The 22,880-nt window shown below is 37.2% G+C and overlaps 1 protein-coding gene across 1 annotated transcript in view; it reads right to left on the reverse strand.

Annotated features, from left to right (window-relative positions):
* LOC122815187 (anoctamin-2-like) overlaps positions 1-22,880 on the reverse strand; it is a 2,140,961-nt gene that overhangs the window by 928,103 nt on the left and 1,189,978 nt on the right. Inside the window, exon 12 of the mRNA XM_044087470.1 lies at positions 16,805-16,965. Coding sequence (XP_043943405.1) covers positions 16,805-16,965 — 161 coding nt within the window. The remainder of the gene's footprint in view (positions 1-16,804; positions 16,966-22,880) is intronic.

The raw sequence follows: 22,880 nt of genomic DNA on the forward strand, positions 1-22,880 counted from the left end.
CCATTGTACATTAGGTTAATTGCTCACTTTATTGACTGGTAGGTCAGCTGACACTAAACGGGGTACAAGAATTGTCATTAGACATTAATAATCTGTAGCACAATCAGTCAATTAGTGCAACAGTCGACTCACACTACACTATAATTTGGCCAAGACTGTGCATGCATGGAATTTGTATATATAAGTAAGTAAGGGTATGTGGTAGTGCAGAGATCCCCTCAAGTAAATGAATATGAGATTGTGTTGTACAAAACAGTGAGCTGCACCTGTTTCAGCTTGTTTTAGTGCAGTGGTTTTTGATATACACATGTATATGCACACACACACACACACATATATATATATATATATATATATATATATATATATATACACACACACACACACACACACACACACATATATATATATATATATATATATATATATATATATATATATATGTATGTATGTCCAAACACATACACACACATGCATATACAACTTCAAAACTATCTGTTGCTGAAATCACTTCTTTTAAAGTTTATTGATCCATCCATGCACCGCAAGGTAAGTGCAACCTTTTTGGGTTTGGTCAACAACTTTGTAAATTCAGTGTTTGTTTCATTAGAATTACAGTTTATTTATTTATTTATTTTTATGAAGCAACAGCAACTCATAGTATCAAATCTTGCTGTTCTGATATTAGCCTTTTAATTCACTCAGAAATTATACTATTGAGCATTTTTATATTATTCCCACTAATTCTCTACATTTCTTTAGTAGAATGCCTAGTCAGTAAACACAACTCTACTTAATCATTCCAGCCTGTTCCAGAATACTACAAGGCTCTTCTAGCAGTCCAGAGGATTAAATCTGAGTGGCTGCCCATCTGTGATTTTTGTTAAGGAATGTGGAGGTAACGGACTACATTGCCAAGAATCATTATCAGTGCAGGTGGAATCATAACCCTTTAGGCGCATGATGTGTAATGCTGATGAACAGGAATGCAGCTTTTTTCTCTGTATGCTTGCAAAAAGTAACCAGTTCATATTTCCTGCAGTGAATACTGTAAATTATGTATTCTCATACCCCTCTCCTAAGTACCCAAAAGTGGAGCTTAATCCTATGGCCTACACCCCAGGAATGGCATATAATCTGAGATTATTGGAAGTTCGGTCTTGACATCAAACTCAGGTCTGGAGTACATTAGATTCATTGCATGTCTCATTGCCTCTTTAATGTAAGTGGTTGGCCAATCATTGAGCATTGTTAACTTCTAAGAAAAATATTGTTTGTATATTGATATCCCACTTTTTTTTGTCCTGTACAATATATGACTATAAACTTCAGTTGTTATTTGGTCATTTGACTTTATTTGCAGATTCTTTACCTTACAGTTGCAGTGCTGTGGCACACACTTACTTTTTATATCCATGTTGGCAGGGTTGCACCAAAGGATAATAACAGCCTCCTTTTTTTCATTTTGACAACAAAAAAAGGAAAAGAAAACAAACAAACATGGGCTGGATCTTAGATGTAATTTCTGTGTCTTGTAATATACTACCAGCATCCCCCTGCCAAAATCATCCTCTTAAGCATCATCCTCTTTTTAGAGTTGCTGTAACCTTCCAACATTTGTAGGTACACTTCCTTACTTCAGTTAATAATGCTCCATTACTGTCATCTCTTCATTAGCTAACCCTTCCTTTCTATCCAGTCACATCTCTTCTTAATAATGTCCTAACCATTTTACATTCTTTATCTTTGCCAACACCTTCTCTTGTTTTATCCTTTTCTGGTTCCTGAGCAGCAATACTCTCATCTCCCATTATTACTATTTACCTCTTATCCCTCAAATAAAATTTCGACCCTTCAGCAGCTCTCCTCTAAAAATTAATTCCAGTTCTTCACAAGCTTCTTATATCACATCCATTACAAATTCACACCCCAAACATACACAAAATGCCTCTCTGGTCTGCTCCAGATTTCCAGCAGCTTTTCTTTTTTCCTTCCCTCCTTTAATGTTTTAGTGTAAGTTGCCAGTATAAACAGCAGTCTTATTTGTTGACATTGTATCCCACTAGACCCCCACAACATATTGCTTTTTTATCCGTAATATCACCCACTCTTCTTTGCCATACTTCACTTACACATTTCATTATTTTTCTCTTTCTTGTCAAAGTTTAGACTGTCTGATAAAAGCATCCAGATCTCAGTAACTTTATTTTGTTACAATCAGCTCCTTAGCTAATCAATTTCCCTGAAATCTACTGCACTTATATGCTTTATTGGATACTTCTTTACAATATCATCCAAGTTGCCATACTTTAAGGGAACTGCTGAACTTATATGCTTTAGTCCACACTTCTTTATATGACATCCAAGTCGCCATACTTTAAGGGAACTGCTGCACTTATATGCTTTATTGGACACTTCTTTACATGACATCCAAGTTGCCATACTTTAAGGGAACTGCTGAACTTATATGCTTTAGTCCACACTTCTTTATATGACATCCAAGTTGCCATAATTTAAGGGAACTGCTGCACTTATATGCTTTATTGCACACTTCTTTACATGACATTTAAATTGCCATAATTTAAGGGAACTGCTGCACTTATATGCTTTATTGCACACTTCTTTACATGACATCCAAGTTGCCATACTTTAAGGGAACTGATGCACTTATATGCTTTATTGCACACTTCTTTACATGACATCCAAGTTGCCATAATTTAAGGGAACTGCTGAACTTATATGCTTTAGTCCACACTTCTTTATATGACATCCAAGCTGCCATAATTTAAGGGAACTGCTGCACTTATATGCTTTAGTCCACACTTCTTTACATGACATCCAAGTTGCCATACGTTAAGGGAACTGATGCACTTATATGCTTTATTGCACACTTCTTCACATGACATCCAAGTTGCCATACTTTAAGGGAACTGCGTCACTTATAGCTTTAGTCCACACTTCTTTACATGACATCCAAGTTGTCATACTTTAAAGGAACTGTTGCACTGATATGCTTTATTGTGCACTTCTTTACATGCCATCCAAGCTGCTATACTTTAAGGGAATGGTTATACTTATATGCTTTATTTCACACTTGTTTACATGACACCCATGCTGTCATACTAAGCATACTGCCAGTTTAGCCAAGGCTTTTCTTGGTTTGTGTTCACTACAATATTCATGTTATTCAGTTTGCACATTTTTGAGTGGTCCACTATAAAGGTACTACAGTCTGTTTATTATGTTTTTATATTATCTGTGAGTCTCTACTTCTTGATTATGAGTACTGTATCACCAGAGGGCAAACAACAGACCGAGCACCTAGAGTGTTACCTAGCTTATCAATTTATTTTCATGAGCATTACCCTAATGAGCGCCTCTGTCCCTATATTCCCTCAGTCCACAGATTCTACCTCCGCAATCTCCTTTGCACTCTACCACTTATGAGAATCAGTCAAACCAGTCTACTAGATTTACCAGATATGACCTTCCTCCAGTAAATCCACGCTGATTCTTAATTTCCTTTGTTTTTTTTTTCCATTCTTTTGTCACCTTTATGTTTTATATCTATTTATTTATTTACATAATTTATTAAGCAGACATGTCACATTGACATCATGGGGCCTCCAAGCTTCTAGTCAGTGTTCTACTGATGTCATTTGAAGACAACATCAACCTTTTAAAATGTCAGTACTTAACAAGTCATTCCTTCCCTTTAGAGTAAGCTTGCCTACAGATTTATCATATTAGGTAATATGATACCTCGTGGCAACAAACAAAGTCAAAAAGAACCACTCATACCACAAAGTAGACGGATACAAGGAATGACCAGCACCATCTGGATGTGCACATTTACTATGGTTAACATCTGTATGCACACAAATGCAGCTGTCACCTTTAAAGCTCCCTGCGTATGCTGCAAACTCTTTCTTCCTCTGGAGCACAAGTGGTTGAACTACAAAACTTTGAACTTACTGTTTTAGAAATGTTATTTTCCTGTGCTGAAGTTATTGAAAAACACTGACATTTTTTTTGGGGGGGTACCTTCTTTTTAATGCAATTTTGGAATAGATTTTACTAAGCAGGGGTTTGGGCTGCGTAAAACACTGGTTACTCTGTCCAGCTGTCCATTCACTATCTCATGATCACTGTTTTTTTTCTTCGCTGTGAAATGTTCATAGTTTATTAGGATACACCCCCCACACATAATCCATACTGTGTATAAAAATGCTTAAAGCAGATTTTCTATGACTTCCTCCAGGTATTTATTTTAGACTGTGTTACCCATCACCTTCTACACTGCAAGGATAGGGCAGGTCATTGACTTATTTAATTGTTATCCCACCACCTGATCCTTTACCCTAAAAATGCTAATCAAGCCTGGGTCCATTATAGAATGGGAGAAAGCACTGTACCACGGACATGATGATATTGTTAGTTTCATTTAATTAAAAAAAAAACATTTTGCAACTAGATGTACATCATCCTTGAGTTTATTAGTGACACTGTTTGCACTGGAAATACATTTCGCACCATTGAGATTACTGAGCAAAGTATTCAGTCAGCAGATACACATTTCAGCTCTCTTTTCTTTAGTCTTACTGTATTCCCCAATGTACTTCATAACATTACATTGTCTGCCATAACAGTGTTAGATACTAAGCTTTGCTAAGTTTGGGCCTTTAACATTTTGAATGTATCTTCACTGTCTTTTTAAAATGTAACTTCTTTTATCATATTTTTGTTGATTATTTATACTTCTTACATATTTCACATTTTGTGAACTATGGTGGATTTCTAGTGCATTGAAATGTATGTACTTGTTTGAAAGATGAAAGTTTGATTTCACTCAAGTTTACAGGCTCTTCAGTCCTAAAACTGGTAGTCCAGTCAGATACAATCTCCCCTTAAGCATTATGCATCTTTCCATTATGGTCTAACTATAAATATATTTATTGAGAACCAGTCTGCCTGGCATCACCTGCATTCATATAACAGTATGATTCTCAACACTCATCTCTATCTCTCTCTCTCCCCCTCCCTGTACCTTATTCCTCTCCCTCTACCTTGGTTTGAAATGATCAATTCTGCAATTGCACTTCCCTAAATGAAATTCAAGGCAAAACTGGAGGTACTTAACTGCTGTCAGTCATAAAAAGCAATTTTGTTCATAAATTTATTCCAGGCAAAATCTGACCCATTTATGACATCAACAACATCTTCCCTGCATCTCCTGTTATAGGAAGATCATCAGCTATTTCCATGTTCATTTCTACAGAAATCCTTCATAAGAAATGCGGTGGTAGATCCTGACTTCACTGTAATTCATTACTCACTCCACTCAGTTTTTCTCCTATACTGTCTTCCCCCTCCTATTTTTACTATCCTTTTATTCCTATTCATACCTTTTTTCTAGATTTTTTTACACCCCTTCCACTAGATAACTAGATACCTTCTCCTCTTCTTATCCTCTTAATCCATCTTATTATTTAAATAGCCTTTCACAGCAGGATAAAGATCTGACTATGCCCAGGAGACCCTGGCATTGAAGGACCTGGTGAACAGACAAATAGGAATGACAAGGAACTGCCAATCCCCAAGTCATGGGAAGGGGTAGAGACAGTGCGCTAATTTTGTCCAGAGCAAACTTCCCATGAAGGAATATCACAGAGGAGTGATTACTTCAATGGGGGAGGTGTATTTTCTTTCTTTCTTTATTTATTTATCATCAACAGACTGTGAGGCTTATCCTGTGACCACTTTCAGCATTGACCCAGGCACTAAGGCAATAAAAGGAAAGAGTTAGCATTTATAAACACAGTTTATAGGTCTCTGATTTCTCTAAGCACCCATAGTACCAATTCATTCTTTTGTGCTGCCTCATAAAATCCTTGATATTTCTGATAATTTGCTAAGGATTACTGTCACTTAGTAATGTCAATATTGATTTTGTAGATCTTATTGTTTAGTATATGCATGAAATGCAAAGCTTATTGTTCTGTTGTCTTGTCTTTCATAAAATCTTTGCTTTTCTAACAATTGCTAAGGATCTCAGTCAGGCAATAATTCTAACATTAGAGTTCCATACCTGTTAGTGTTCAGAAAATGCATGTCAATGTAAACCCTTGCTGTTCTATTGCCTTATTCCTCACAAAATTCTTGATTTGTCTGGTAAATTGCTAAGGACTGCAATCAATTAGTAATGCCATACATTAGAGCTCCATCTTTGTTTCTTTTATTCCTTTGCTGAATGGGGAAGTCTGACTGGGATAAAAATAAGCCCTTTTCAGCAGAGGTCTAGGAAGAAAAGTGCCAAAACAAACTGAACATTTTAGCTTTGAAAAGACATGCAGTAACAGCATTCAGTTATACCTCTACACAAAAAATAGCTAATAGAAATTAATAGTTACATTAGACAAAACTTGTTAAATTTATGACTATAGGAATAATTAGACAATGCATTTGCTTCAATAAAAAGGCTGGCTCAGAAATACCAGATAATGTCCTCATATAACTAAAGATGAACTATCAAAAAAATAGGATATGTAATGATAGAGGTAAAATACAGAATTGTGAGTACTGCTGCTATCCAGGGGAAGTGCAAGAATATATACAGGTGTTGCTGTAGTCATGTTTCAGAAGAGTTTTTTAATCTAGACAAGTGGTTTTCTTATCTAATGGAAGCTGGGATAGAGTTCCACATTTCAAAAAGAAACAGTTTGAATACAGACAGGCAAGCTCAATTACAGGTTTTGGTTATGATTGTTAGTGATCTGTCCATTGAGTGTAGTGGCCTATTTGGGGAGTAGGGTTCTGCTAGGTTTAGAATGGCAGGACAGTTATGAGTCTTAATAAGAATTTAATGGATGGTGATCAACTGGATTTGAGAAAAGTAATGTGGTAGTTCTGGCTACTACTGTTGCTGCAGAGCAAAACAGTCGTGAAATTTAGCAGATGGTTTGTTACAAATCTTGCTATCTTGTTATAGCATTGTTCAAGTTTAGTTAAGAGATGTGTTTTGTAGTTTGGTGTAGATTGGGGGAGGCATACGATAGTGAGGGTAGTAGTAAGGTAGTGTTGAGAATGTTCCATGCAAATAACTTAATGGCTTCATGTTTTAGACATTCAAATAAACTATAAATTATTTCAATTGCGTAGAAGGAGAGGACACCACATACATAAACAAGGAAAAGCTTTACTTTTAAAACACTGCTAAAAGGAAAATGTAATGTTGGGAGTAGTGCTGTACAATGATTATATGGTATTACCCTTCAGGAGCACATTCTAATGGGTGAGGTATGGTGGGAGTACTGCTATAGAGAATGTTAGAGAATGTCTGCTATGATATATGATATCTGGCTTTTGATGTGTTTTCCTTACGACCTGTTGTATTTGGACGTTTAATTTTAGTTGGTCATCTGCTATAACACCTAGAAATTTTGTGTGGGTGACAAGTTCTACAGGAGTGCTGTTTGTTGAAGTGATGGAGAAGCTATGTTTAAAGCGAAAGAGGGAGTTTGGGGTGAATAGTAAGGGTTTAGTTTCGTAAACATTTGTTAGGAGGTGAGATTTTTGAAGCCATAACTCAATAGAAGAGAGGCTTTTTATGTTTTTTTTTTCACTTGGGGTTTAGCTAAGGTTTATGTAGTGGAGATTAGTGTGGCATCAGCTTACTATATGAGAGTGGCATTGGTGGTAACTGTGGATAGGTCATTAATAATTGTTCAGAAAGTGTATGCTGAGGCAAAGCCTGCTGCTATATTAATTTTTAAGTGAATTACCATCAGCCAATAATGCCAGACATTAGAGTTTACTACTTCGTATTGTTCACAAAATGCACGTTGATGCAAAGCATGCTGTTCTATTAGTGTTTAAGTGAATTGCACTAAGTCAGTAATGCCAAGCATTACAGCTTCATATACATTGTTCCAAAACTGCATACTGATATGAAACCTGTTGTTATATTCATTTTAAGTAAGAGTAATGCTTAATAAATTTTCTTTGATTTTGGTCCTCCCCAATTATTTTTGTCTTTATCTCTAATTCTGAAGCAAATAAGCTGAAAACTAAGTTGAAAACTATGAATGCCCCTAAGTTTGTCTATATTTTTAGTTTATTCATCATAAATTCTGTGATTTTTCTGGTCAGTTGTAGTGGATCACAGTCAGTGATGGGAGTAACTCATTACAAAAGTAACATGTTACTGTAACATATTAAAATTTTGAGTAACTAGTAATATAACACATTACTTTTTCAAAACAGTAATGAAGTAATAGTAATATATTACTTTTTTTAGTAACTAGTAACTAGTTGCTTTTACATTACTTTGCAAAATCACAGGTCAGGAGACCTGCCGGGGCCATTATCGACTGACCAAAAAAGGGGGGGGGTCTTTCCTGCTGAGTGTTTCTGCCTGCTTCCAGGTTTACTGTATGATACACTGCTCTTTGTAATACACATCCCTGCATTAGCTAGAACTGTGCATCCTTAAGGACACCTCCTTGCAGTACACCATTGCTTTTAGCATACTTAAAGCAAAATGCTGCACCTTTACAGATAGTATGTCAATCTTTAGCTCCCCAACATTACTGGGGACTTCTTAACACTATGAATATGCCTAGAAATGAAAGTCCCATTGCATCTCCAAAAGAATTGACCTCCAAGGAGACACAATCCACAAGTAATAAAATGCACTTAATACCAATTGTCCATTTTCATATTTACCTCCATATGGTGAAAATGGCCCTACATGTCAACAATGATACATTCCTCCTAACTTCCTGAATGCCAGGCTAGAACTCCCAGTCTCCCGATTCTATCTAATATCCCCACCACCACATTCAAAGAAACAACCTAAACTATATCTTAGTGTATTGGTCACAAGCAAATCAATCAAACATAATAGCGACTAGAGGCTGGCTGAGACAGCACTGCCAAGGCATGTTACAAGACTGGGAATAATTTGTCTCTTGCAAGTTTTAGAGGTACTGTTTATAATATAAGACTTTGCATGAATGGTTGCTGGTTTTATTATCGGCGTACTACTTTAGGGCTTCTGATTTTGCCTTAGAATTGTACACTGTCTGTCTTAAAATTGTTGATTGTTAAAGGTGGACAGCTGTACACAATGACGCATAATAACCAACAGCTATTCGGCTAATTCATCTCTTCTTATTCTGTAATATTTTAAAGTCAGTAAAATTGTTATTTAAAATGTCTCCCTGTTATGAGACTTTTATCCCTTTTTATTTTTTTGCTTTGAACCTGCCTCTAGCAGTAAAAGGTTGTTACACAACTATTTATACTACTTGATGCTGCTAGCGTTTCAAATGACAAATTGAGACTTTTTTGTATGTGAGACTTTGCAGGACAACAAAATACCCATGGCATCTCTACTCCATGGTGGCAGTATCTTCTCTTTTAAGAACACTGTCTACATTGCACGTGTGCCAACTCGGATGTTAACATGTTCCTCACATTCACACGGAATTTAAAATAGCCATTCCATTGATAGAGAAGGTAAGTAAGTAAGAAAGTGAGAGTATGTATACGAATATGTGTATGTGTGTATGTATGTATTTGTGTGTGTGTGTGTGTATATATATATATATATATATATATATATATATATATATATATATATATATATAGAGTGTGTGTGTGTATATGGTTTAAATTAGTGGTTCCATTCATTTCTGTATGAGAGAGAAAGTGTATGTGTATGTAATTTACACTATCCTTTCTGTTTGTATGAGAGAGAAAGTGCATGTGTGTGTGTGTGTGTGTGTGTGTGTGTGTGTGTGTGTGTGTGTGTGTGTAAACTGTCCGGATTTAGCCTCATAGCTTTGGTCGGATTGTCATAAAATGTGTGTTTTTCTGGCAAATCCTGGAGGACTGAAGTCACTAAATAATGACATATATAAGATTCAGACTTCATCGCCTTTAGAAAATACATACTAAGAGAAATCAAGTTATTCTAGCAACTTTCTAAGTTAAAAAAGCAGTATTTAAAATTTATCCCTATTTTGGGCCATTGAATCCCTATTATTTCAGACTTTGTCCAGATTTCTTGCATTAAGAGGTTGAGGGATATACATACCTCTCAACTGTCTAGATGTTTGCCTTATATTTTGGATTATTCATTAACATGTGCGGTTTTCCGGCAAATCACTGAGGACTGAAATAATTAAATAATGTCAAACATTTGAGTTTCAATTTCTTTTAGAAAATGCATGCCAAGGTAAATGTTATTTTAGCAAATTTCTAAGTCTATTATAGCAATATTTAAAATCTGTCCCTATTTTGGAGCCTTTGTCCCATTATTTTACAATTTTTTCAGATTTCTTATGCTAAGAGGTTGAGAGGTATAGAGTTATGGTATGTAATGCCCTAGTTGAAGAGCTGGGCAGATTAGTCAATTAACTTGATCAGGCTTGACCCTATTGGTTACAGGAGACAAGAGCCTGAACCCTGTACACGGACTACCAGACTGCTGAAGGAATTGAGCTTCAGTGGAGACTGGAGACAAGAGCCTGAATCCTCTACATCAACTTCCAGACTGCTAGCATGACATTAAGTTTGAGTTTTAGTACATTTTCCCAGAATTATGTGTTTCAGTGCATTTTTAAGAGATTATGAGTTTCATTTCATGATATTGTGAGTCTCAATGGAAGATAAGTTTACTGCTGCTCATACTAAGTCTGTTTTCAATGTGCAGGTAACTGTTTTGTTTAGCAAATGGCAGTCACTGTTTGTGCTGTACAATTTGAAAGCAGTGTTAGTAGCTTAATTGCCTTCGGTGCAGAAAGCTGTGGATTCTACTTCCACACCATGTAGATGGAGTGCTGATATTGCAGTGCCCTTTCGATTGCTGATTATTTGGTGCATTTTAAAGGGGATAGGGATTCTACACTCCTGAGTGTGTCCTCCTTTGTGTGAGATGCCTAGTAACTATGTACTTGTCAATTTGTCAGTCATTTCCTATTGCAGTATTACCAGCTTACCAATTTCTTTTAATGTAACAGGCAATTCATTCTTCAAGGGCAGGAGGCACTGAATTTGTAGATGAAACATATGTAAAGTTGTTTTGCCAGTAGCAACCTCTTTATTAGATTCAGATGTGCAATTTAATGTGGAATTATTTGGATGGCTTTTACTTCTACAGAGATTGTGTTTACTGAGTGTATTGGTGGATTGTAATGTGACATGTAATATAATGATTGATAAACTATACTTATGTAAAAGTAACTCAAGAGTAACTTGTTACTTTAGTTAGTAACTAGTAATAGTAGTATATTACTTTTTTAGAAAAGTAATAAGTAATAGTAATATATTACCTTCACTGACAAGTAACTAGTAATAGTAACTTATTACTTTTATAAGTAACTAGCAGAACACTGACCACAGTCACTAAATAATGACAGATGTTTGAGCTTCTGATTTCATATACTTCAAAAATGAATGCCAAGCATATTTATTATGCTATTAACTCTTCAGGTATGTAAAAATATTATTCCAAATCTGTCCCTGACGTTGGGCCTTTGTTTCCCTATATATTTGTGTGAAATAACTTTGAATACTTAATATTTGACTACTATTTGTGTGGAATAAAGTTGAAATTCAGTACTTGGCCATTATTCATATCACAATCAAATGTATGAGGTATACGTAAAAGTTGATATAGCTGTTAGCCGGGGGTTGGAGTTGTCTGTTGATGAAACTAACTGAGCATCTTGTTATTTGTTCAATTTAATTAGTCACTGATCTGACTTTGCAAGGCCAGTGTGCATCTGTTTGAAGTAAGATGGAATACTTTACTGCTGTAATCTTTATTTACCTCATTTTGTCATCTAAGCTGTACACAGTAAAGCGGATGCAACTGAAAGGTATGCAGCCCATGTGTGGATACAAGTGACTTGCCTCTGCTACTGTTTGATCACATCTAAATAGTAGTCACTGATCTGGTATAACAGTAGTAGTGTCACAATGTATTTGCTAAAATAAGTATAAAGGTAGCATTGTAAGGGCTTGTGTGTTTGTGTGTGTGTGTGTGTGTGTGTGTGTGTGTGTGTGTGTGTGTGTGTGTGTGTGTGTGTGTGTGTGTGTCTGTGAGGGGATGTATGTAAGGGTAACAAGTTGTCTATTATTTCTCTTTCCATCACCATCAACGGCATTGTACATGAAAAGTAGCTATCTTTGGTGGCCTGGAAGGAGGAGGATGCATGTGTACAGTACTGCAGTATGCAGAGTTGCCATCTCCCAGTCCATGGATCTAGTTTCACTCTTCACTGTGGCTTCTTCTTTGAAGAGTCTATTTGCACTCCTATAACTGTGTGGATTTATTCACGTACTCTGATTTCCTCTAACACTGCAAATATGCGATGTATGTGAATTGCCATTCTATCAATTTGCCTGTAGCTTGGTGTGCAGGGCGTTTGTGTGTGAGTGTGCATGCGCGTGTGTGTGTGTGTGTGTGTGTGTGTGTGTGTGTGTGTGTGTGTGTGTGTGTGTGTGTGTGTGTGTGTGTGTGTGTGTGTGTGTGTGTGTGTGTGTGTGTGTGTGCATGTGTATGCATGTGTGTCTGTATTTGTGTATTTGCTGGTGCACAAGCATGAAAAAAATAACATCACATAATACTGCCGAATACATACATACATGCTGCCACGGTGGTACGGCGGTAGCGTTGTTACTTCACAGCAAGAGGTTCTCCCATTCGATTCTCGGCTTGGCTCGGGAGTGCCTTCTGTGTGGAGTCTGCATATCCTCCCCGCGGTTGGGTAGCGTTCGAAAGACATGCATGCATAAATGGGTGTACCTTCGTTGAAGGTTGGGCGTCGAGCTGGCACCTCGGCATTTCGTAAAACTCTACTGCCAATCATTAGTGGACCGGAGTTCCGCTGTGGCAACCTCTTACCGGGAAAAGCCATAAGACAAACAATATTAAGAAATGTTAGCAGGTCACTGTCTTTCAAAAGTAAGGCATAAAATGCATCACAGAACAGCAAGACCCTCACAGGTTTTGGGTACTTGGCAGCCCCCAAACCCCAAGGTGTATAAAGGGATTTTGATATACACTTAGTAGTAGCCCTTGCCCTGTACTATATCTAGTTTAAAATGGCCTTGTAGGAAGATGTGAACAGAAGGTCACTGTAGTTGTGTGGGTAGGGGCCTGGAGATGGTGTGGTCACTACTACTTATCTTTCTCTACAATCAAACCCGTAAAGTATGCACAGAATGTAGCTATAGCATGTATAACAGTTTTAGACAGTATAGAGAGTATTTCTTTAGCTTTCTGACAAACCACAGGGATGTGTACAGAAGGTTAAGAAGCAGTGTAATGTTTAAGAGCAACAAGCTGGAACACAAAAATGTGACTGTTATTTTTTTCACTTTCCTGGCAATCAAGCATTAGGTGAAGATATAGGAGATTATTTTTGTAAGGTAGGGATAAAGGGGCATGATCTTATATAGATCTGACAGAAACAGGTATAATTACATTACTGTCTTCTATTTATTTCAGTTTTATTCCAATCTGACAGAGTGACAAACAGAAGATTGCCATCTTTTTGAATCGGGGTGAGGAAGCATACGTCTGACAGCAGTTACTTGAAATATATGACTATGGTCATCTGTGTCTTCATCTTGATCTAATACCACAGGAATATATAAAAAGTGATTTTTTTTTTTGGGGGGGGGCACTATTCCCAGATGTGAATTATGGGTTCTATATTAGGTGATCGAATGTTTAGTTAATCGAATAACTAAACATCAAACACTAATAATCAAACACACAAGACCCTGAATGGCAGTTTCCACTCAGGGAAGCAAGTTGTTTGACCGTTGAGTAGAGTTTGCCCTTTCTTCAATGTGGAGGGATCTCAGAGTTGGTATATTTAGTTAGGGGGTGTGTGTAGGGGGAGAACACCCCCTACTTCATTTGTGTTTATTTATTTTTTGTTCCGTTAGGCAATGGCATTGTTTCCCTGAGTGGAAACTGCTGTTCAATGTTTTGTGTGTGCGATTATTAGTGATCGACATTTAGTTATTCGCTTAACTAAACGTTCAATCATCTGATATAGACGCAAATTATGTATCACTGCAAGCATTTGTCTTCTCAGTTTATGTTTTGCTCTTTTGTCAAACACAATTTATTTCTTCTTTGAAAAAAAGACTGAATTTCTTTCTTTACTCATGTTTTTTTCGGGCCTTCATTAGGTTAAAAGGTTGGTAAATAGCTTTAAAATATCCTTCAGACCATCTACAACCCCATGGCTTATAGAAGCTCTCCAGCTTATTTTGATTATTTATTCCACAGTTACTACAGAGTCCCTCTTGGCAAGTTAGGATGTGTTGAAAAGATGGAGAAAAAAGAAAAGTTGAAGTTTAAGACTGAATTTCCTTTGTTAGTCATTACTTTTGTTCAGGCCATCCCTGAATCAAATGTCTGGGGAGAAAAACTCCAAAATACACCTCAGAACATCTAGAACTCACATGGCTTCTGTTGGCCTAGCATACTCCCGTCTTAATTCAGTTGTTTCCTGCAGTCTGACCATGTTAAGGTGTACTGAAAAGATGCAGGATAACGCTAAAAAAACAAGACAAAATGTGAGGAAAGTTAGGAAAAAAAAAAAGCAATCTGGATGATGTAGGCAGCCCATACAAGAAAGAACCACGGACACTAAGGGATGTTTGCTGGGAGGACAGGAGCGGGGGAGTGCTATGTAGCCCTTTTCCTAGGCCACCATTTCACCTATGGTCCAGCCTGACAGCAATACAATGATTCTCATTTCTTAGAGACAGATGACTGATTTGGCAGCGGATATTTTCAGTAGTCTTCAAAGTAAGGGTATTATGGCCTGAAATGAGAGTGCTAAGAAGTAGAACATACTCATACCTAGAGATTAATATACTTTTTGCTATAGCCACTCAAGTAGTGCTAACTAAATGGTTTGAAATGGAGTACAACTCATTAGCTACTGTGTGACTTCGGAGCAGTGCATTACTATAAAACCTGAAGGAAAGTACTGAATCAAGAATCAGTCTGAGGTATCCGTATACTCACTGGGCTGCTGATTTTGCTTATTTTATTCATATACTCCCTGGCCTGCTAACTGTGTTTATTATCAGGAAAGTAAATTGCTATCTGTGATAAGTCTGGCTTTTAGATCTAGAATATACATCACAGTGGCAATCTTATATATTCAAGATAAGATGGTTAGTTGTTATCCATTCAAAGAATAAACTGATTCTTTTGTAGGCAATGAATATTAGGGCCAGTGTCATGCATAACTTTCTAGAAGCAAATGACATTCCTCCACTAAGGTGTGTGTATGTGCCTGTGGGAGCTTCAAATGCATGCTGGCCTCATGAATATATGAGGGTCCCAAAAGAAGATTCTTGCACTATGATGTGAAAGATTTTGAATTCAGTGCGTCTTATTTTTCTTCCTTTGACTAGTTTAAAAGTACTTTGAAGTTGTAGGTAAAATACTGATTAGTTCTTGGGACAGTACAGAACTTCTCCAATAAATGTGGAACACCAATTCATAATGAAGCGCTTCCTCAAACTATATAACAGTTATTCAACTAATCGTTGAATCAAACAACATGCACTAGTCTAAATTCTCTATGTGCTGAAATAATGCCCGTACAAGCTGCTTTAAATAGATCTTTTTCTTAAGATCATGTCCATAAACTGGCCTTTTACTGCTTCAGAACTATGGGCATGAAGATCACTTGCACTAGGCAGACAGAGGTTTCCATGTCCTTGTCCTGAGTAGGTGGTTCTGCAGTCCTAAATATCTACATGGCATCTCTCTAGGGAATGACATCAGATAGGCATATTACCACCCTTATCCCTCTCTTTTTCTAATTTTCACTCCAATAAGGAGACTGTATAGCAAGAACTGTGACTTTCTGAGACTTTCTTGTCACAGCAATAGCCTCTTTGATGTATCATTTGAAAATGTTTTATGCATCACTGTGACTGCTTAATTATAAGAACTGTGCTGTAGCTGTGCAAAACAACACACCATCATTTAACCATGCTCCCACACAAACCAAATCTTTTTGGCAAATGCTGAGACAATAATAGTGGTACTCATCATTCCTAGGTGTAGGAGAGTCCCTGAATTTTCAGGTGCTTGACCTCAGTCCAGGAACCTGCTCCTTAAAATTAAGTCATCTGTCTTCAAACGAAGCCATACCTTAGACATTAGATTTTGCTCCTCAAGGGTAATACCGTATAATCATTGTACAGCAGTACTCCCACCATACCTCATGCATTAGAATGTGCTCCTGAAGGGTAATACCATATAATCATTGTACAGCAGTACTCCCACCATACCTCGTGCATTAGAATGTGCTCCTGAAGGGTAATACCATATAATCATTGCACAGCAGTACTCCCAATATTACGTTTTCCTTTTAGCAGTGTTTTTACCAGTAAAGCTTTTCCTTGCTTATGTATGTGGTGTCCTCTGCTTCTATGCAAGTGAAATAATCTATGTTTTATTTGAATGTCTAAAACATGAAACCATTAAATTATCTATCTTAATACAATACAAAAGTGGCAGACAAAAGGAGAAACAGCACTGATGTTACTCTTCTTACTGGCTGCATTTTGCTGATATCACTTCAAAATAGGATATGCGGTTTGGTTAGATATTCACAGCAGGAGTCCTAACCCTAAAGCACAGGAGCTGAATCTCTGTTTACTAATATAGATTTTAAAGGAATATTAACATTGATTGTGAATGTGCAATACCTTGCTATGAATACTGTAGGAAACAAATGAGGAAACTTACCCCATAATGCCATGAAAACTGAGAAGAAGACAGTGGCAGGGTTGTCAAACAGGTGGCTAGCACGGGCTGTGGCACAAGCAGAACCAAGCTTCCAGTAGTCACAAAATCGATCACAGAGTGGGCACATGGTGAAGTTATTCCCTTGGTCACACATCTCATTACTGCAAATAATCAGAACAACAACTCAATGAATTTTACTAGTACTCACACAATTGCATTTACTTTTATAATTAAAAAAAAAAAACTACAACACAAAACTATATCAGGAATGGTTCTATGCAAGACGTATAGAAGGATATGCCAATTAATGCTACTCTAATCAAAAGAAATCATAATGAACCTAATCAAAACCATTATTATACAGAATAAAGAGCTTACACTTATAAAGGTTTTTAAAATGGCAGGAAAATGTGTCAGAGGCAGCTGGTGTGGTTAGCAGGATGTGAGAGTATATAGTGTCAGGTACACTGATGCTTACACAAATTATACCTCCATCTGAATGCCACATGCAGCTACACAGGCATACTAATTCAATGTAAAGTGGGTAACACAAAATATAACTAAGCTAAAAAAGTGGAGCAACTCTGTACTGGAAAAGCAGCAAACTCCACGTGGGCTGAATTGTACAGGAGGCACAGGACAGAACCGGAAAGGAAAGGAAAAGGGAAAATAAAGGACTTCCCAGTGCCTTGGGTGCAGGATAACCCTTTCAGCAGTGCTACTGGTATCTGTTGCCAGAACAGTCAGGAAGGACAGGATCAGAAATGAAAACGTCTAAATAATGGAGAAGAAGTGGGGGAAGGGGCTAGTATTATTGGGTGTTTAGGGCTTTTCTACTCCTCAAGTAGACTCTGCATTGCTTTGAGCAGGAAAGCTTTGCTAAACTTCAGGTTTGAAAGGTGTGCCAGGCAAATTATGCTTTTATGCCTTTATGCTGAGATGGATAGGGCAATAGTGTAAACAGTGTGAATGTTGGGTCATACGAGAGAATCAAAGATCCAAACAGGGCTGTAAAAAGTAAAAACTAGAAAGGCTAAAGACATTATAAGGTCAGAATAAAGTGGCATAAGGACACAGAATAAACATAATAAGGACACTGGAATTACTCAAGCAGGAGAGTGAAGATGAGCAATAACAAAAGTTTGGGTAGTAAACTGTGACGGCTTCAAATGCTAATATGGGGCAAATAGAGAGGCATAATGTGGTAAATGAAATCTGGACATAAAATAAAAGGGGCAGAAAGACTGATGTCTTAGGATATTGAATTTTTAAGCAGAAATGAAGGGGAAAGAATGGAGGAGTGACAGTCTATTGAAGACAAGGCACTTAATGAGAGACAACTGATGCAATGATGAAGAAAGTACAGTTCTGTAAGTAAACTTAACATAAAAGTAGATGTTCAAATGATCACTGCTGCAGTAGCCTTACTATATTGGTTATATCCTGCCAAGCAAATAACAGCCGGACAGCTACCAAAGCTTCAGGGCAATTTCCACATGCCCAAATCTTTAGTCAACTTGAGATAAGCTAACTATAACTACAGGCTTGGGTGCCAAGCCTTCCAAGCCCTTCAGAGCTTTCATGCCAACAGAGAGAAGTAGTCTGAGCCCTGAGAGGACAGTGCTAGGAGCAACAAAAAAGCAGCTACTGCAGCAGTGATCATTCAAGCATCTACTGTTATAGTAAGTTTACTTATGTTCATCATATTGTTCATTGCTGCAGTAACATTAGCTATATGGGTAGAATAAAACACAAAGAAATATCGAGCAGATAAACTGGGATTCGCTTCTTAGACTGTTTTATAGAGACTAGAGCAGTACATATTGCACTGAGGAGTGTTTCATCCTTATATCTTTATATATGCATAAGTGAGGGATCACAACATATAAGTATGTACAGCTTTCCATAATAGTGAGAATTTGAATAAGGGTCTCGCATATATGCAATAAATAGATGTTTATTCTGAAATGCTATTTGATGCTTTGTTTTTAAAAGAAGTTTGCTGGTTGAGCAATGTATGTAGCAACAGGAAGTATGTGCACAATTATAATGGAAGTGAGTTTTGAATCCATTAATATAGAATATTTCAAGTTATTTTAATAGATATAAGAAGCTGAATAATAATTTACAAGTAAGTTGCATATATATTTATGCTGTGATTCACTTCTTAGATTGTTTTATAGGGATTACAGTAGTGTATATCACATTAAGGAATGTGTTTAATTTTTTGTATTTTCACATATGTATAAGTGAGGGGTCATAATATATGAATATGAACAGTTTTTAATAATAGCGAGAATTTGAACAAGAGTCACATATATGCAGCATAAAAAAGTTTATTGTGAAGTGCTATTAGATGCTGTGTTTTAAAGAAGTTTGTTGGTTAAGTGATGTATGTAGCAACAGGGAGCATGCACATAATTATAATGGAAGGGAAGGGTTGATGTTGCGAACAACATGAAGAAACCACCGGGAAGGTGGTGAAAGCGCTTACCTATTTTGTACATAATAAACTATATGTTTGTGGATCCATACGTCTTGCGACCGTTTTATTTCTTTTTCTTATATGGGTAGAATATCACAGATTACTATTGTTGGGAGGTGGAAGAGGAAGGGTTCAGGAACCCCTGGAGAATATGCCTAGCAAAGTTGGATCAATACCATGTTTGGTATAAAAGAAGCATTAGTTCTCAAAAAAAAACCTTGTCACTGTGTAAAATGAGACAGGGTTGACACACCATAAGAGCTTGCAACTCAGATATTTTTCTTTCTGAGGTTAGCACAATCAATAAAAGTTTTCCATATTAGGAACCTCAAGTGAACCAGATTAGCTTGTTAAAATGAAGCAAGTCTTAGCTTCCCTAAAGCAAAAATAAGATCGCAAGGAGGGGCCACCAGTTTTCTTGAAGAGGTTTTATGCAAAACCTCTTTCAAAAACATTTTGACATCAGAATGCATTGAAACAGGAGGATCCATTGGCAGATATGCTGATATGGCCAATAAATAAACCTTGATGAAGGAGTAAGAAATGTCATAGGATAACTCACACAAATATTGTAAAACCAGAAAAAAAACTAGCCCTGAATGGGTGCTAGTTAGGTTGTTGGCATCAACTAGAAGACTTCCATTTGCTAATATATGATTTTCTAGTAGGAAGCTTTCTCACCTCCATTAGTACCTGCTGCACATCCTCAGTAAACAGGTGCCTAAAGGGAATTAAGGACCTATCATCTAGGCAGTCAGCTGAAGTTGATTAGGTTTGCTGTGTATCAAACATCAATGCTCTTGTGTGAGTATATCCACTCTGAGAATTCTGAGGTCACCATACGAGAAATGGCATCTTGGGCTTAGTATATGTAAATCCACTCTTTCAGCCATTCAGGAATCACTTAGTGGGTCCCAACATTTCAAACTCTTACCTGTCTGTAACAACTTGAAGAGGTATGGGGGACTAATTATGAGCCCTTGCTCAGTGAGGAGACCCCAACAGTCACAGAGGATTCATACTTAGATGATGTGGGAGATTACAGACCCTGATTTAATAGACTCTCCGACTGAATATCAACATGCCATAAACAATGGCATAGATGATGGATAAATTTGACAAATGTACATGATAACAGCGAGACAGGACTGCAATAGTCTGGGAAACTGTTTATAGTAAAGATGAAGGAATGCAATGAGACTATGAGAATAAGCAGTTTACAGGCAAATATGAGCAGCAAGGAACTAGACCAAACAGCAAAGCTCTGAGAAGAAACACAAAAATTTGGTTAAATACGCAAGGATGATTAGCATTCAAAGCAAAGGAAATAAACCCCTATGTCACCTGTTGGATTGCTATCTGGCTCACATATAGGATACAGGTAATCAAAATACAGGAAGTTACTTCTGCAAAGAGATCAGTCAATAGTGTAGTCTCCCAGGGTTCTGTGCTGGGACCTCTCCTGTTTGGTATCTACTTTTCTGAAGTAAAAGCCAGTACCCTAAGGGCCCTGGATGAGTAAGTTTGCAGCTGACTGTAAGCTATGAGGAGTCATTGAATTCCTAAATGACTTAGCCATCCTGCAGGAAGGTTTGTCTCAAATAAATAACTGGAGTCAGCATCATGGTCTGAAACTAAATGCCAAAAAATGTGTTACTGTATCCTTTGGGAAGTCATCTACCCCAGGGAACTACCATATTGACAATATTCCCCTAAGAGATGATCCAGTTGTTTGGGATTTGGAAACATATGTGAACTGTAACCTAACTTTTGGCCAACATGTGTCTATTGTTGCAAAAAATTCCACTTATATTGCACAGCTTATAAACAAAGGGATTGTGTCTAGATCTAGGGATGTTACTCAACCCTCATTAGGCCAGTCATTGAATATAATGTCCCCTTTGGCATGTATTTGTCCAGACACATGCAACAACTGAAATGCCCAAAGAGACGCCTTTTTAAAAGGTTACAAAGCCTAAACTACATATCCTACATGGACCGACTCAAAGCCCTGTTGCTATACTTGGTATTCTATAGACAGTTAAGAGGTGACCTGTGCCTGGCATGAAAGTAATTCTCAAACCTATTACTGATGGATTTCCTGCACATCAGCATGTCAAATAGCATCAGAAATACTCAGTGCAGGGATCTAAACCTCTTCTGCAACATCAACAGAATAATTTGGAGGGACACACAGAGGATACCACTGTGGTGGAACAGACTCCCCATCCAAACAAAAAAGAAGTTATGTTCTCACCATAACGTTCCATCTGGTTGTACATTTTCATTCTTCCTCGACATATGGGTTTGGATCCAATCCTCGGATCCAACTCAGCCACTTTTTACAGCACGTGGATACTGCAAACTCTCAAGCTCCTCCCTTACCCATAATGCTCTAGTCCCCCTCCATACCTCAGCTTTTGTTGGCATACAAGAAATAATGATTATATGAGATACCACTATCTGGAGCTCAAAAATAGGAACTTTGGTTCCCTATAGTATCTTGTCATTCTTTCAAAAGTCATAAATAAAAGGTAGGGGATTGGAGGGGAGGGAAGTTGAAGAGGAATGAAACTGGTCAACACAGATGGAATGTTATGGTAAGTACATAACTTCCTTATTTGATGTTGTCAATTTTCCTTCATTCCTCAACATGTGGGACAGAGTCACAGGCTACCTGAATCCCAGGAGGACCTAAGAAAGCATATCCCTGAGTACTGCTGAGCCAAAGGCTGCCCTTCCCCTAGAGACTAAATCAACTTTGTAATGAGTAATAAAAGTATCAGGATTAGCCCAAGTGGCTGCAGCATAAGCATCATCCATGGACGATCTGGATAGATACACTGAAGAAGTTGCCATGGACTAGACTGAATAAGCCATCAAGGGTTTTGGCAAAGATAAACACAATTTGTTGTAGACAAAGGAAATGCAATCAGTTAGCCACTTAGCTAATGTTACTTAGGTAACATATTGATTCTGAAAAAGCGACAAATAACTGATCTGATTTTCTGGAATTTTTCAGTTCTATGCAAATAGAAACATAATTGTCTATGAATATCCAACAAGTGTAAACTGTATTCCCCTTTGTTCAAGAAATCTGGAAAGAAAACTGGGAGACTGATAGATTGATTAATGTTGTATCCTGACACAACTTTAGAAAGAAATGATGGATTGGTTTGTAAGGACACTCTATCTTTATGAAATATTAAATAAGGAGGTTTTGAAGATAAGGCTTGAAGTTCTGAAACTCTCCTAGACAATGTTATAGCTACCAAAAATATAGTTTTCCAAGTTAAATAATTCACACCTTGAAGCCAGATCAAATGGTGATTGAGTCAGGACTTGTAACACTAAATTCATATCCCACAGTGGAGCAGGATCTTTAAAGGGAGGTCTCAGTAAAAAGGTTCCTTTTATAAATACCAAGTAAAAAGCAGCTCCATGGGTAGAAACACTCAGTCCAGGAATCACAAATGTGATACAACCAGAAATAAACTGAAGTTAAATAACTTTAATGAATAAAAACAGAAGAATTAATCAAGCGCTTTCGCCTGGTTCCTACCAGGCTTTATCAAGATACTGCTCAGTGAA

The sequence above is a fragment of the Protopterus annectens genome, chromosome 11.part0 (genome assembly GCF_019279795.1).
Source record: "Protopterus annectens isolate FY-2018-M chromosome 11.part0, PAN1.0, whole genome shotgun sequence".
In the NCBI taxonomy this organism is placed as follows: Eukaryota; Metazoa; Chordata; order Ceratodontiformes; family Protopteridae; genus Protopterus; species Protopterus annectens.